Source organism: Podarcis filfolensis (genome assembly GCF_964270895.1).
Source record: "Podarcis filfolensis genome assembly, chromosome: 14".
NCBI classification, from domain to species: domain Eukaryota; kingdom Metazoa; phylum Chordata; class Lepidosauria; order Squamata; family Lacertidae; genus Podarcis; species Podarcis filfolensis.
This window is the reverse complement of record NC_139616.1, coordinates 10116624-10132914: the sequence shown is the minus strand read 5'-3', so window position 1 is coordinate 10132914 and position 16291 is coordinate 10116624. Positions and strand designations below refer to the sequence as shown.

Below are 16291 nucleotides of genomic sequence, written 5' to 3'. Positions count from 1 at the left end.
TTATTTCCTGCATCTCATCCAAGGTGTACAGAGTGTACAAGGTATACTGTTCTAACCTCACCACAACCCTGCAAAGTAGGTTAGGCTAAGAGATCTGTTATAAGTTTGTGCAAAACTAACCTTTAGCTACAATGCCATGCTGCGTCTCCTTTCCCCCTTAAGGGCTGCCTCCTCTGCTATGCCCTGTCGCAAACCCTAAGATCAATTGTGGGCGCCCCTTAAGTGGCCCCCGCATGCCACGTTCAGAGAACAGTACTGCTGCTGTGTATTGTTGCTCACTCCCCCCTCGACAATAGGAGCCATGGTTTTCAGCAGCGGCTGGAAGTAAATCAATAGAAGAGTTGGCCGCAGTCCCTAGAGGTTTTTAATCTATTTTTATTATTGCTTAGATAGCACCTAAGGATCTGCGGTTGCGTCAGTCCGCTCACATGCTTTGTACCTGAAAATACTTAAAATAGCTTTGCCGGCCTCTGCCCCTTCCTGTTCCCTGTCTGCTTTTCTTTTGCCAGCTTTGGCTACTTAGGCCACTTGGGGGATTTTGGGCACAGCAGTGCAAATGTTGGTAACTTCAAGACTGGCTTACTGAAATGCACTTCTGTGGATTCTGTGGAAATGTTGGTTAGTACAGAATTCTGCAGCACGGTTGCTGACCTGAGTGAGGTCCTGTTGGCGTATTGCACCTCTGCTCAAACATCTGTGCTGGCTGCCATTTTGATACCAGGACAGGCACTGGACTATAAAGGTTTTATTATTGGTAAATAAAACCCTTTAAGTTTACTTAAAGGATTGTCTTGCCCCATATGCTCCTACATGATGGCTTCAATCAGCAAAATGTGCACTAGTAATGTTTGTTCCACAGCTGGGAATAGTTTTATTTTATTGCACTTTGGAACTTTGTTTAGATTTTTTTAAAAAATTAAGTGGTTTATAAATGTTTCAAATGAAAACAAGCAAAATATAAATAACATTAAAAATTAAAAATAGTAGTCAAAGCACCTAATAAAGGCACTGTGATTTCTTATGAGAGCCAGTGTGGTGTAGTGGTTAAGAGCGGTAGTCTCGTAATCTGGTGAACCGGGTTCGCGTCTCCGCTCCTCCACATGCAGCTGCTGGGTGACCTTGGGCCAGTCACACTTCTTTGAAGTCTCTCAGCCCCACTCACCTCACAGAGTGTTTGTTGTGGGGGAGGAAGGGAAAGGAGAATGTTAGCCGCTTTGAGACTCCTTCGGGTAGTGATAAAGCGGGATATCAAATCCAAACTCTTCTTCTTCTTCTTCTTATGTCTTGTTTCCAGTGCTCCTAATCCTGACCTTTATTCCATAGGTTAAGGCTACAATCCTCAGCCTACTTACTTGGGAGTTGATTCCATTGAACTCAGCAAGGTGTCCTTCCGAGTAGACCTGTATAGGACTGCACTGCAAGCCTCTTCCCCTTTCTAGCAGTTCCTACCTCATTCATTTCATATTTGGGGATTGAGAACTAACCTGCTAGAACCCCAGTAATTTGCATACTGGTGTGATGTAGCTGTAAAAGTGATTTAAACTGAGCTGGTTTCCTCTGAAGCAATATGTATTAGTCAATTGGCCATAGCAGGTTTCTCGCTTTAAAATAAATATTTAATAGAATTATTTAGTTCGTGATCCGATCACGCATATTCAGCAACATTTACTATCTCCATCTACTAACTGGGGTGTGTGTAGGTAAGGTAAAGGGACCCCTGACCATTAGGTCCAGTCGTGGCCGACTCTGGGGTTGTGGCGCTCATCTCGCTTTATTGGCCGAGGGAGCTGGCGAACCAGAACAGCGCACGGAAACGCCATTTACCTTCCTGCCAGAGTGGTACCTATTTATCTACTTGCACTTTGACGTGCTTTCAAACTGCTAGGTTGGCAGGAGCAGGGATCCCCGTCGCAGGGATTCGAACCGCCGACCTTCTGATCGGCAAGTCCTAGGCTCTGTGGTCATTGTAGTTTTGGGGGCCGCCCTGTTAGATGGCAAAGTTTATTTCTTCACTTGCTTCAGAATGGGGTCAGCTCAGTCCTGCTGCTGCTGCATTTAGAGCCTCGCTGCTCATTCTCCTGAGTTGGGGTGGGTGGGGTAGATTTCTGCCCCCCAAAACCTTGCTCTGTGATCACCGTTCTGCCTATCTGTGTGTGCATGCATGTTCGCATGAGTGCAGACACGAAAGGGAATAATTTTGAACTTAGACAGCCCAAGGACCAGCTAGAAATTGCTCACAGTTGTGCATAACGGCAGTGGGGCACACTGCCAGCACACTGACCGCATTCCTTCCTGGGCAACTTTCTGAGGGCCGCAAGCCAGTGGCGCGTGGGGCCAAAGAGCAAAGTTGGCAGAGTAATGAGAGTGAATTTTAGCTTTGTTGAATATAGGTTAGTTTCTGCACGGACACACACATGACCCCTCTCTGTCTTCAGTCCAGCCAAGCAAGAAGTATCATGAGACACAGTCTAGCCAGGTGAAAATATTGGCCTGGGGAAATAGAGAGGTTATGGGGAACTTTTGGCCCCTGGGGCTGAGACCCCCCCATCTGTAGGGTATAGTAATGACCAAGCAGATGAACTACTTAGCTTGTATCTCTGAAGGAGAAGTGGCAGTATTTCCTCACTGGTTCTTACTCAATTCAAAATGCAAATATATGTATTTATAGTTGTAAATGTGATTCTGGAGCTTCAGGGGTTGGTGGGTGGAGGGAGTTTTTGAACAGAGAAACAGTCAGCAAGACAAAGGTTGACACCTCCCCTGCTCCTCATAGCTGTCAACTTTTCCGTTTTCTTGCAAGGAATCCTATTCGGAATAAGGGAATTTCCTTTAAAAAAGGGAAACGTTGACAGCTATGCTGCTCCGCAACCCACCACTCCCCTCCCACCTTTTCTGCTCAGAATTACCATCAACCGCTTTTCATTTACACTCACCTGAGTACATTTTTAAATAAATAAATAAATGAAACTTTAAAAAGGATCAACTTGCAGTCCTATATCTACATAGCTAGGAGCAAACGCCATTGAACTGAATGGGACTTGTTGAGTATCTGTCAGAAGAGTCTTGCAGCCCAGTTCTGATCAAGGACAAAAGAAAGGTGTGGTCTATTGGTTGGGTTAAAGATGTACTAGCAAACCACAATTTCCCTATAAAATAAAAGGAATAAATAAAGGTGTGTGTATTTCTTGGGTTAAAGATATACTAGAATATACCACAGTTGCCCCTATGAATTGTTAATACCCAGAGCAGCTTGGAATGGCAGGGACAGTGACTTGCAGTTCAAGTGCACGCATGCGCGAGAGGTGAACATGCAGCCGTTCAGGTTTCTTAGCTTCTTGAGATGTTAAAGAAGGCGCCCCTTAAACTCTCCCCCTCAGAAGCAAAATAGGGGCAGTAAGTTTGACCCATGCAGCATCGTCCTACCCTGAAGCATTGCGTGGGAACCAAATGGAAGCAGCTCCCACGTTATGGGGATCATATTAGTCAGCTGTTGGATTGCCAGTTTTTGCTCTTTCTTTGTTTTTTGAGAGGGAGAAAGGCTCTTCTTCTGCCTTGTGAGCTGCAGGACGGGTTGAAATCCAGAAGTTTGATGCTGTATACCCCAGGTACTTGGGACTGCTTGTGTGATGGCATGCATCCTCCAAGCTTCTCCTAAGCATCTACACCAGGCATAGATAAACTCGGCCCTCCAGATGTTTTGGGACTACAACTCCCATTATCCCTGACCACTGGTCCTGTTAGCTAGGGATGATGGGAGTTGTAGTCCCAAAACATTTGGAGGGCCGAGTTTGCCTATGCCTGATCTACACTCTAATTCTGCTTGTGACTAAGCTTGCTTTATTCAGACTGTTGGTCTGTACCGGGGGGAGGGGGGTCGCCAGCCTTTTTGGACCAGCAGGTACACTTCGAATACACTGCGCAGCACTCCCTCTCGCTGTTCTGGCTTCTGGGATAGCCTCGCAGCCTGCATTTGCTCCATAAGACGCACACACATTTCCCCTTACTTTTCAGGAAGGGAAAAGTGTGTCTTACAGAGTGAAAAATACAGTACCTCAGGTTAAGAACTTTGCTTCAGGATGAGAACAGAAATTGCGCAGTGGCAGCGGGAGTCCCCATTAGCTAAAGTGGTACCTCAGGTTAAGAACGGTTTCAGGTTAAGAACGGACCTCCGGAACGAATTAAGTTCTTTACCAGAGGTACCACTGTACTTTGGCATGGAACCCGTGGGCCGCACACTGCCTTGTGCATTGGGGGGGGGGAGACAAAAAATTGAAGCCCCCACCCCAGCCCTCCTTCTGCCTTCACAAAGCAAGGCACTGACAGGGTCCTAGAGCTGTCCCACCTCCTTCCAAAAATTGGGAAAGTACGAAGGAGGCTTTGGGAAGGAGACAGGAGGACTCTAGGACCCTGTCAGAGCTGCCAGAAAAGGCCCTGAGGGGCCGCATGTGGCCCTTCATGTTGGAGCACTTTGCCCCAGATTGTAAACTCTTGAGGTAGAGATTTGCCCTTTTGCACTTTGGGGATTGTAAGAATATATGTCTGTGGCTCTCTAGGTGCTTATAGTCTGAAATTCAACGCAAGGGAAATCACAAGAGGAGACGGGAGAAAATGGACCTGGGGATTTAAAGTGCCATGCACACCGATGGCTCAATATGAATGAAAAAGAAACGAAAAGCGCTGTTTCGGGACCAGGGCCTACATAATCTTTTCTGTGTTAACACAGAAATCAGTTCCCCACTTCTGTGAAACGATATCCTATTTGCGTCAGCGGAAAATCCCTCAGACCTCTGATATGCTCTGGCATGCTGGGGTGTGTATGTGTGTGAAATCCGTACTCTTTATTTAAAATAAACAAGTTTTAAAGCTTGCTGTGGTGTGCTTTGCAGGGGGCTGCCTTTGGAACCCATCCAGAAGCATCAGCCAGAACAAAAAGCAGCAGCTAAGCTTTTGACGGGGGTGGGGTGTGGCGTGGGGAAGGGCACTGCTTGTTGGGCATGCCAAATAATAATAATAATAATAATAATAATAATAATAATAATATTTATACCCCACCCATCTGATTGGGTTGCCCCAGCCACTCTGGACAGCTTCCAACACACATAAAAACATAATATAATATCAAACATTAAAAACTTCTATCCCCTAAATGCCTTTATAATCCTACCTTGTCAGTGATGTCATCTGTGGAAGCCTTCCTGTCGGTTCTGCCACCAGCTACAATGAGTGTGTGTGAGTTTGTGTGGTTCCTGGCCTTTGGAACCCCCTGCCACAGGACACCTGTGTCTCTCCCTCTCTGACCTTATCCTACTGCCAAGTGAAAAGAGTTTTCTTTTCCAGCAGGCTTTTAGTCTGAGCTCTGTTAACTTTACCTGACTCTCCTTTGTTCTAGTTTATAACCTTGTTCTAGTTTATACCTGCTCCTTCGTTTTGTTTGACTCCTTTATGGCCACCTTTGCATCGTGCTGGGTTAGCCATGTGATTTTTCATTCCAAAATTGGAAAGGCAGTGGGGGGGAGATGAAAAAACTAAAACCCTGGGAGATCCAGAATTTGATTTCCAAATGTTGCAAGGTGATGGAGTGCTGATTACCCAGGAAGCAGTCTCCAGTTTTGAAAAAGCGGAAACAAGGACAGAAGTTTGCACCTTTTAAAACCTTTATCTCTTATCTTAAATCTGTTTATAACCTAACACTTGTATTTGCACTGACACAATGGTTGCAGATAAAAGGTAGACTTGGGGGAAAGAAATAGATCCTCTACTTCCGTTGATGAAAACCTGTTTAGTGTGTAAGAGTTTAACAATCCAAGTACAGTGGTACGTTGGTTCTCAAACTTAATCCGTTTGGGAAGGCCATTCTTACAAAACCAAAGCGTTCCAAAACCAAGACGTGCTTTTCCATAGAAAGTAATGCAAAACGGATTAATCCGTTCCAGACTTTTAAAAACAACCGCTAAAACAGCAACTTAACATGAATTTTACTATTTAACAAGACCATTGATCCATAAAATGAAAGCAGTAATCAATGTACTGTACTATAAAATAAATAAGACAGTATTGTAGATGATAAAATAAAATAAAAATAAAAAATCTTACCTGCACTGATGATAGTCATTGTTTGGATGGGGGCACTTTTATCCATTTCTGCAGTCACACTATCAATCAATCAATCAATAGCTGAGCTGGGTTCCACACAGTCACAAAAACAAAACAAATGAAAAAGTCTCAAAAACAAAAACGCAAAATAAATAGCAAAAACAAAAGCGCCAAACTTAATCCGTTCCAGAAGTCTGTTTGACTTCCAAAATGTTCGAAAACCAAGGCACTGATTGGTGCAGGCGCCCCGGAAACAATAGCTGACAGCTGCATCGGATGTTCAGCTTCCGAAAAATGGTCAAAAACCGGAGCACTTACTTCCAGGTTTTCAGCGTTTGAGAACCAAGGCGTTTGAGTACCAAGGTGTTTGAGAACCAAGGTACCACTGTAGGTGGGTTGTGTCCTCAGAGGTGCTGCACACAGCAAAAGGGAAAGGGATTGCTGGTTTATTGACTGCAGTTCATCTTTGAGGTGACTTGTCGTTTGCAACCTGTCTTAGATGGGGATGAAGGGTCAGGTGTGCAGCCTGGAAGTCAGTGCTTCCGGATTCGCTGCTCTTGATGGAGAGGCACTTGGATGGAGCGGCCAGGAAGACTTTTTACCAGCTTCGCTGGCTCACCAGCTACAGCCGTCTCTTGAGGAAGGCCTTATCCATTCTTCTGCTTGTCCTGCCGCTTTCCCCCAGGGAAACCTGATCTTCCCTCTGAATCAGGTTTTTATGGATTGACATTTGCTCCGAATCAGCAACAAAGAGCAGATTTTCTTGGGGGAAATGGTGAGGCAAATGAAAAACCTGCTCAGACTTGTGCTTTTCTGAAGACGGTTCAGAAACTTCACTTGGTACAGAATGTGCAGCAGGAATGCCGATAGGGGCCGACAGAGAGCCTAGATCAGGGGCCAGCAAACGTTTTCAGCAGGGGGCCGGTCCACTGTCCCTCAGACCTTGTGGGGAGCCGGACTATATTTGGGGGGGGGGGAATGAACGAATTCCTATGCCCCACAAATAACCCAGAGATGCATTTTAAATAAAAGCACACATTCTACTCATGTAAAAACACGCTGCTTCCCAGACCATCTGCGGGCCGGATTTAGAAGGCGATTGGGTTGGATCTGAGCCCCGGGCCTTAGTTTGCCTATCCATGGCCTAGAAGGAATGTGGCCCCTGAACTGAAAAAGGTTCCCCATATACATATTTTTAAAGTTTTCTGATTTTTGGAACAAAGCTGAGTTGGGGGCAGATAAGGAAGTGGGAACGACCTTCAGAATTGTCTGTTTGACTTTGCTCGTCATGGACCATGGGCAGTAGAGTCCACCTTCCTATCTCCCCGTTTTGCTCCGTGGAAGTTTTTCCTGGGTCTCAAACACAAGACAAAAGCTCTTTGACAGCTCTCCCTGGCACCATGCCTGGCTCCTACTGAAGGCTGGGCCTTGCTGTTTGGTTTTCTGGGGCCCTCTTCACTGTTTAGCCTCTCTTATCTCGAATGGTTTGCCTATTTTGGGCAATTCCTTGCCCTCTTGCAGAGTCTGAGTTGCAGCTCTTTCAAGGCAGCTTTGCCAGTCTCTCCTGTGGGATAACCTTTTGGCCCAACTGCTGTTTGCTTTGGGTTTTTCAAAAGCCTCTTGCTGACCTGGTTAACTGATAATCCAGGCTATTGCGAGAGAGATAAAGAGATGCAGGCCGCAGCAGCACTGTTACTCCAGGACTTAAGCAGCTGTGTAACAGGATAAATCGCCAAAGCCCATTGGCTCTCTCGCCTCTCTCTTTACCTGATCAGTGTGGTGTGGTTTCAAGATCTTAAGGCCTTTTCTTTCTTTCTTTTAATATATATATTTTTATTAGTTTTTTTAACATATCATTTTCAGCAGTAATTAAACATACTTTTACATCTTATTCAAATTTTTGACTTCCATCAATCCTGTCTGAAAATTTTCCAGTCCAATCTCTCAGTATGCATTTCTTATCTTCCCTATTACATTTCAAACTCATAACCAATATCTCTATCTTTTTCTACTTTGTAACACTTCATATATTTCTCCTTACAAAACGTATTATAGTCCTACTAGCGTAATTTGTTGATTACAGTTGCTCTTCAAATAATTCATATACTTCTTCCAATCTTCTGTAAATCTCTAGTCCTGCAGGTTTCAAATCCTTCCTGTCATTTTGTCCAATTCTGCATAGTCCATTAATTTCATCTGCCATTCTTCTTTCGTCGGAATTTCTTCTTGTTTCAAGATCTTAGGGCCTTTTCGAGCTGCCAGCCCTGGTTTGCAACGAAGCGTGGTGTGACCACATCAACACCAAACATTACAAAATGATACTATTCCACTTGGGCAGTCATGACGTCCCTCAGTGAATCCTGGGAACCATGGTTTGCTGAAAATTGTTAGGCGACCCCCTATTCCCCTCACAGAGGTACATTTCCCAGAGTGCCCTGGGAAGAGGGATTCCTAGCCTGGGAATTGTAGTTCTGTTGCAGGGGGGTGGATAAAGGTAAAGGGACCCCTGACCATTAGGTCCAGTCGTGACCAGCTCTGGGGTTGTGGTGCTCATCTTGCTTTATTGGCCGAGGGAGCCGGCGTACAGCTTCTGGGTCATGTGGCCAGCATGACTAAGCCGCTTCTGGTGAACCAGAGCAGCGCACGGAAACGCCATTTACCTTCCCGCCGGAGCGGTACCTATTTATCTACTTGCACTTTGACGTGCTTTCGAACTGCTAGGTTGGCAGGAGCAGGGACCAGCAATGGGAGCTCACCCCGTCGTGGGGATTCAAACCGCCAACCTTCTGATCAGCAAGTCCTAGGCCCTGTGGTTTAACCCACAGAGCCACCCGCGTCCCTTATGGGGGGGTGGATAGGGGTCTCCTAATAACTCTCAGCACCTTTAACTACACTGCCCAGGATTCTTTGAGGGAAAGCCATGACTTTTGAAGTGGTATAACCGTGTGGCCCGCCAGGGGGCTGCATCCAGAACCGTTAGCCACAATCACATTGCCCTACCTATGCCAAAGTTTTGTGCCACAAATCTCAAGTTGCACAAATCCTTGGTATAGTTATTAAGGGAATATTGGATATCAGGCAGGGTTGTAGTTAACACAGCTGTTGCAGCTGACACCTGACTCTCGGTGTGTCTGTAGGGTTTTGCACTCTTTCCAAACAAGTCTTTGCCTTAGTGGCTGGTACATTTTTTGGTACATGAGCCAACTCCCATTTGCTTGTGTAAGGTGGAGGTGTGTCTATAGGTGGCATGTGTGGGGGGGGGGGGGAGAAGAGGTGATGCCCTCTCCCCAGACAAGTAGCTTTCTTTCCTAGGCAACAGGAAGACCCTTATTCCCTGTAGCTGAGGGGCAGACCATCTGCTTTGCATGCAGAAGGTCCCAGGTCCAATCCCCGACAATCTCCAGGTAGGGCTGGAAGAGACTCCTTCCTGAAACCCTGGAGAGATGCTCCCAGTCCGTGTATACAATACTGAACTAGATGGAGCAATGGTCTGACTTGGTACAGTCATACCTCGGGATGAATACCCTTCAGCTGAAATATTTTCGGGTTGCGCTCCGCGTTACTTCCAGGTTTCGCTGCTCACGCATGCGCAGATGCTCAAAATGACGTCATGCGCATGTGCGAAAGCGGCGAAACGTGACCCACGAACACATGGTCGCACAGTCGCGTCTTACGTTCGCTTCAGGATGCGAATGGGGCTCCGGAAGTGATCCCGTTCGCATCCAGAGGTACCACTGTATAAGGCAGCTTCCCCTATTCCTATATTCCTTCACCTCATTCAGCCAACATCTCTCCCCCTGCTTCCCTGACCACATCTTAATCTCCCAGGTACGCTTCAAGAACAATGCTTATAATGACTTAAACTCAGCCTAGTATTAGTGTGCTATTTATTGATTTTGTTTAGGTTTTGTTTTTTGTTAGATATGCCAATTCCCCTTTGAAACAGCAAGTGGATTCACCTTGGAAAGAATAGATTTCCCTTCTGATTTATTTCTTTTGTTTGTGTTAACTCTTGGGGTACCTCCAGGTCCCAACATCAAACGATCCCTAGAACTGAGTGTCTGGATTGCATGTGAGAATTGCAGGCGTGTGTGTACGCTGCACACTTAGTAACTCTTGGCAGGTTTTGTGTCGCTAAACAGAATGTGGGCTTCCAGCCGGAGCATTTTGTAACCTTGCTCTCTGTCAAGATCTAGGGATCTAGGCCCTAGTGGTCGTGCATCTGTTTGGCGTGCAGAATGTGTCCCAGGCCTCTGTTCCCAGGTGGGTCTGGGGAAGTCCCCCGCCTGAAACTGGACAGCTGCCATCCGTCTGCCTAGACTCTTATGAGCTGGACGGGATAGTGGCTTGGCTGTGTCCTGTGTTATGTGCTACGATCACCACCTAATGGCTGCTTTTTCGCTTGGGATACAACCTGTATTATTCTGTGTCTCCTTCCCCTTCTTTTTCTGCAGCACGAAACCAATGCATGAGAAAGCAGGGCTCATGCACAGCCTGGACAAACTGGAGGCATTACACAAGGAAAAGAGCTTGGATTCTCCAAATGGCAGGTGAGTGCGGTTGCATTTGTTTACGTTTTGCTTTGCTTTTTAAAGGGACTGAGTTCAACTCTCTCTCTCTCTCTCTCTCTCTCTCACACACACACACACCCTACCCACACACCCTACATTGCTTTCCCTTCCCTTTCTGCTGGGATCATATCTAATAGCTACCACCTGGGTGTTTGTAAACTGGGCTCAGATGACATTAGGCATCAATCCGATGTGCTCTTACTTGTGCCCCATTCAAGCGCATGCTTAGGATGACACTTCAGCTGTAAGAAGTCAACACAAAGGGCCGAAATAAATGTAACGTTAATTGCACAAATGCGATTGGGTGCTTAGCTTTTGTATAAATGTTGTGTTTCGTTTTTCCCGTCTAAAGAGCAGCTACAGGGAGGCAGCACAGGATCAGGACCGTGGCACACAGGGAAGGAGAAATCAATCCTCCTTCCCCATGCTTCATTACCATTCTGCCCTGCCACCAAAATTGGTCGGCCCTGGGAGGGGAGCCTCTGTAGAGCCAATACAGAATATAGGGCTGTCGCTGGCCACATCCTGTGTGTCCACCACCCACATGTTCCCTATGCATGCATCCTAGAGATTTAAGATCTTTTGCTGGAGTCAGAATGGGCATTCCTTACTAATGGGTGTTTTTACTCATGACCTTGTGCCTAACAAAGGAGTTCACGCACCAGGAAAGAAAGAACGGTTGTTTTGTTACATGAAATAAAGGAGGCAGCGTACACAGATGCTGCTTTTTGACAGCCTGGTTGCACATAATCAAGCAGCGAGTCATACACAGTACATACACACCTTAGATCTAAAATGGATCCCTAGCTACCCAAATGCCTGGAGAGTAGGCGCAGCAATCTTCCACAGACCCATGCTAAAGAAGGAAGAGGAAGGGGGAGTGTGTATCTGTCCTTGAAGTAAGTGGAATGTAAGTTAGGGGTCAGAGATCTCTGCCTTCCTTGCGAGAGTTATGTGGCCCCCGTTAATATCCTGTAAAAACAAGGCTCCAGCATCTCTCTCACCTGTTTTCTGGTCCAGTGAAGCTGGTGGAGCTTGTGAACTACCTAACTCTGCAAATCTGAAGTTTAAAATACTATCTGGGGCAAATGTAACTATGAAGAGGAGAAGGATCTTCATGGATGCATGTGTGTCACAAAACCTTCATGCCGCTTTTAAAAATTTCCTACAAATTCTTAGTGGCTTTCTATTTTGTTTGACGTGGAAAAGGACACAGCCCTCGTGAGATATGACTAACAGGAAACATACAGATAACCTGTTAGTCATTTCTCACGAGGGTCATGTCCTTTCAACTTCAAACGTGACTTTACTTTTGGGAGGAAGATTCCATTGTCTACGCGGAACCCGATTCTTTCTTACAGGAGGTGATAGCGAAACTTTGCTGGCAGAACGTAGGATTAGTGTGCTAATCTTTTACAGTAAGGGTTAGGGGGGCAGAATTAATAACCTGGCTTTTCAGCACGATACGGTCAAACAGAAGAAAATGCAGCATAAAAAGGAATGGAAAGCAGAAAGGCGGAACAGCAGCCAAAAGAATCAATTAGGTAAAGTGAACTTCAGAAACCTGTCCTGAAAGTGCAGGTCTTTTAAAGCCCATCTTAAAAGAACCAAGACCTCTAATTTGGCAGACCTCAGTAAGTCGATTATGTTTGCAGACCCAGAATGCCCTCTTGTCAGTCGCCACCAGCCTAATTGAGTTTTGAGCGGGATCTCGATAAAAGTGCAGGGTGTTTTTTTCTGTGAGTATGGCCGTAGGGGTGCCCATCCGTGGAATCTCCCTTTGTCTTCCAGCCTGCACCTGAGTGATGCCATAAAGGAGGAGGAGTTAAAGAAATGCCGCAGCGAAGTCACGGTGAGTCGGGGTGGGGCAGGGTGCTGGTTTCCAGGACTCTGCAGCCACTGCCCTTGGTCAGGGGCAAACTGTCTGGCCGGATTCTGCTTGCTTTTCCCTTGTAATCTTTCCTCCCTGCTGGACAGAAAGCTGCCTCTTGCATCCTGGTCCTGCTGCTCCACCTTCTGCTCTTAGCTTAAACTTCACAGGAACTCTGGCCTAGCGACACCTGCTAGATACAGTATTTACCTTTTATGGGCACTCTGCATGCATGCTTTTATTGTTATTGTCATCGACTTCTCTCTTCAGGTGCCCCATGGCGGGGGCGGGGAGGTGTCTAAATAATTGTTAGGCGTTGCAGAAGGAAACAAGCTTTGAGCAGACAGTACAGGAATAGTCATCTTTCCATATAAAGCAGGAACGTTTTCCTTCTGGGCAACCTGCTGAGGGCCACATGCCAGTGTGGGCGGGCCAGAGACAAAAGGAGGCGGAGCAACAAATGTCATCGTTACCCTTGTGCAGTAGGCTAATGGGTTTTACTTCCCAACACTTTACTATCCGGACAGTGTGTTGTCTCTTTTCTGAGCTCTTCATAACGGGTCCTGGGAGGAGGAGGACATGATGGTGATGTTGATGATGAGGATTTAAGTGAAAAGGCTGCAAGAATGGTAAACCTGTGGTCAGACTATTTTGCCCAATATCTGCCTGCTGCCAGTGCCCTCGGGCGTGACCTCTTTGATATCCTTAGCTCTTTTTTATGTCTTTTTGTCTAGCCTCCAAATAAATACAACTCTCAATACCACAAGTTGTTCAAGGACATCCCTACCGAGGAGAGTGTGCTGAAAGGTGAGTGGTAAACATTGCTTAAAGGGAGGAAGCGAATCGTAGAGTTGGAGGGTAGTATTGGAGGCTGGCTGCTCTGGCCTGGCTGTTCATTTCTGGATGAGGCTCTCAACAGCCAGAGGCCTGGTTTTTAAAACAGGCTCGGTGGCCATTGGCCGGCGAAATCAGCTGGCTGTATTCTGGCTGAAGCCATCTCCTAGAGGGCAACCTTAGCCCAGAGTGTCTAATCCACCTGGTTTTCTGAAGGCCAAACTCGATGTGACACAATAAATGTAATTAGTAGTCACTCGAATGCTTTTTGAAAAGTAAATTGCAGGAGCCACTTGGACCTAGATCTTGGAATGCGGGCTTGAGGTTTCCAGCTTTGCCCATCACTGTGTCCCCATTGGAGCAGGGGGAGAACCTCAATTTGCCTTGTGGGTGAGAAAGAAGTTCCAAAGTTCCAAATAACAGGGCTGAGGAAACTTTGGTCTGTGGGCCAGTCTTGGCCCATCAGGAAGTTCAAGCTGACCGTTGAGGCCATTTCCTCCAAACCACACCCACCTTCCAATCAGCTGGTGTCACTGGGTGGGAACAGCTGATGGGGTTCTGCTTTTCCAGCAAGTCCCCTTGGGGGAATGAGATGGTGAAGCAGACTCTGCCCCATGGGGGAGCTTTTGACAACTGGGTGGGGCCCCCCACCTATCAGTCTCCTGATGTCATCGTGACACCACCCACCTGTCAGAGTAAATCTGCAGTGGTGGGGAAAGATAAAGATCTGATTCCCGCCTCCTGTAGAATAATAATAACACCTTCCTTAGAACTAACAGAACATCATAAAGTAGTAGGCAAGTTTCAAGTTCCCTTCCATTGTGCCTTTTACAGTCGTACCTCGGGTTACATACGCTTCAGGTTACATATGCTTCAGGTTACAGACTCCGCTAACCCAGAAATAGTGCTTCAGGTTAAGAACTTTGCTTCAGGATGAGGACAGAAATCGTGCGACGGCACGGCAGCAGCGGGAGGCCCCATTAGCTAAAGTGATGCTTCAGGTTAAGAGCAGTTTCAGGTTAAGAACGGACCTTCAGAACGAATTAAGTACATAACCAGAGGTACCACTGTATTTTATTTGTAACCCCAGTGGCATATTCTTGATCTCCTTTTGTTTATGTACAGCCGCTGCCACCAGCAGGGTGCATTGAATCTTGACTGGGGGCAAACTGCTTTGGGAGGTGATGTTTCCCTCCCGCAAAGCAGGGCCAGCACACCCTTTCACACGATGCCTTGTCTCTTTGCAGTCTGCTCCTGTGCTCTTCAGAGAGACATCCTCATCCAAGGCCGCCTCTACATCTCCCCAAACTGGCTCTGTTTCTATGCAAACCTTTTTGGGAAGGATATCAAGGTGAGTCAGTAAACATTAGCAGACTAAAAGAGGAGCGTGTTCGATGGAGATCAAATGACGTGGCGACAGTAATAAAAACCACCCACCAAATGCTTGAGCACAGGAAATTCTGCCTACTTGCTTTTTCAAACCTGTTGGCCAGTCAAACGTTGATTGCAGCATTGGACGTGCCTTCTCCAAGTGTTGCCTCTCAACTGCAGCATCTCAAATGTAGCACAAGTTCTGGGGGAAATCTGGTTCTCTTTCCAGAGCTATGCTTGGAGCTACTGGCTGCAGGGGGGAAAAGCCCTTTTTAAAAGTATATATTTATTTTTGTTAGTTTTCCAAATTATTACAAATCTGTCCGAATTACTTTAATACAATTTCTTAAAACCAGGTTTCCCACTTCTGTTGCAAACATATGTCCATCTCTTCCTCATGTTGCCCCATCTTCTCATCTTTCAATTCCATTTCAGTCATTACTTGTTGTCGTCCATTCTTACGGCAGCCATATTTTCCTCCTCACAGACAGCAGCTCTGTCATCTCTTATAAATACAAAATCCATTTTCGCGTGTGCAGTCTTTCATAATCTTCATGCTGTCTCAAACCTAGAGTGCTGGAAGAGTTGAATATTATCTTCCTTTGTTCATTCTTTGCAGCACATTCAATCTAAAGTCCTGGGGTGCGATGTTTGCCAAATGTTTACATTCCCACTTCCATTGCCCGCCCCTTAGATACAGGCCCTTGACCCCTCATGGTTTGGGGGTAGAGACTTGTCCTGCCTCTATGCTTGACAGGTGCTCTGAACTTGGGGTGCCGCTTGGGCTTGGGCCTAGAGGCAATCCTGTTCCTTGGCTTCTTTAATTCAGACAGGAGGCCCAGCTCTGTCTCTGCTCCGAGCTCAGAACACCACTTGGGTTGCTAGAGGCCACCTCTGCTACCTGAAGACCTGAGCTGAGGTTGGCTTTTGGGATGCACACCAGCTTGCCTCTGCCTATAGCTCCAGATTTGGGATCTCACTCGCCTGAGCCTGACTCCCCACTTGCCATGGTGAGGGGGACAAGCAAAATGGTTGAACCCAGCTTTCTAAGGTGCAAGGACATCTTATGGAAACAAATGTCGCTTTTTCGTTTTGTTTTGTTTTAAATCCTCAAAGCAAGCTGCTTTGGAGGCAAGGTCTGTGTCTGTGGCATAAGAGAAACCATAGCTGAATCTGATAACAGTGCATAATTCCTGCTGCTTTCCTTGATTTACAGTTCTGGGGTTATCTGGTAAACACTGCCGTTGATGGGTAACGCTCGTCCATATTTAGAACAGACTTCCTTAAAATGGTGCCGAACGGCTGAATTATTTATATCCTGAGCACTACCTATTTAAATAAACATTGCTGAGGAAGAAGGCTGCTTCCAGCTCCACAACGTTCAGCCCATTTAGCAGGACTCTTCTGTCGTTACATTGCAATTTATCTAACTGCAGCCTTGAACTTTTCCCTCCGACTGTTTATTTTCCTTAGATTGAGGGTCATGTCCACAATCTGTGGCATGTTCTTCTTTCTCCCTCATGTGCTAGGCACTAAGTAAAGGAGATGGCTT

The 16291-nt window shown here is 46.3% G+C and overlaps 1 protein-coding gene across 8 annotated transcripts in view; it reads left to right on the top strand.

Annotated features, from left to right (window-relative positions):
• Positions 1–16291, top strand: part of GRAMD2A (GRAM domain containing 2A) — a gene marked incomplete at its 3' end in the record, with an annotated part of 62397 nt that overhangs the window by 26910 nt on the left and 19196 nt on the right. For all 8 annotated transcript variants that reach the window (XM_083586839.1, XM_083586836.1, XM_083586841.1 and 5 more), the window contains 4 exons: positions 10548–10643; positions 12456–12516; positions 13269–13341; positions 14616–14719. In XM_083586839.1, the coding sequence (XP_083442965.1) occupies positions 10558–10643; positions 12456–12516; positions 13269–13341; positions 14616–14719 (324 nt within the window). In that variant the 5' untranslated portion in view covers positions 10548–10557. The remainder of the gene's footprint in view (positions 1–10547; positions 10644–12455; positions 12517–13268; positions 13342–14615; positions 14720–16291) is intronic.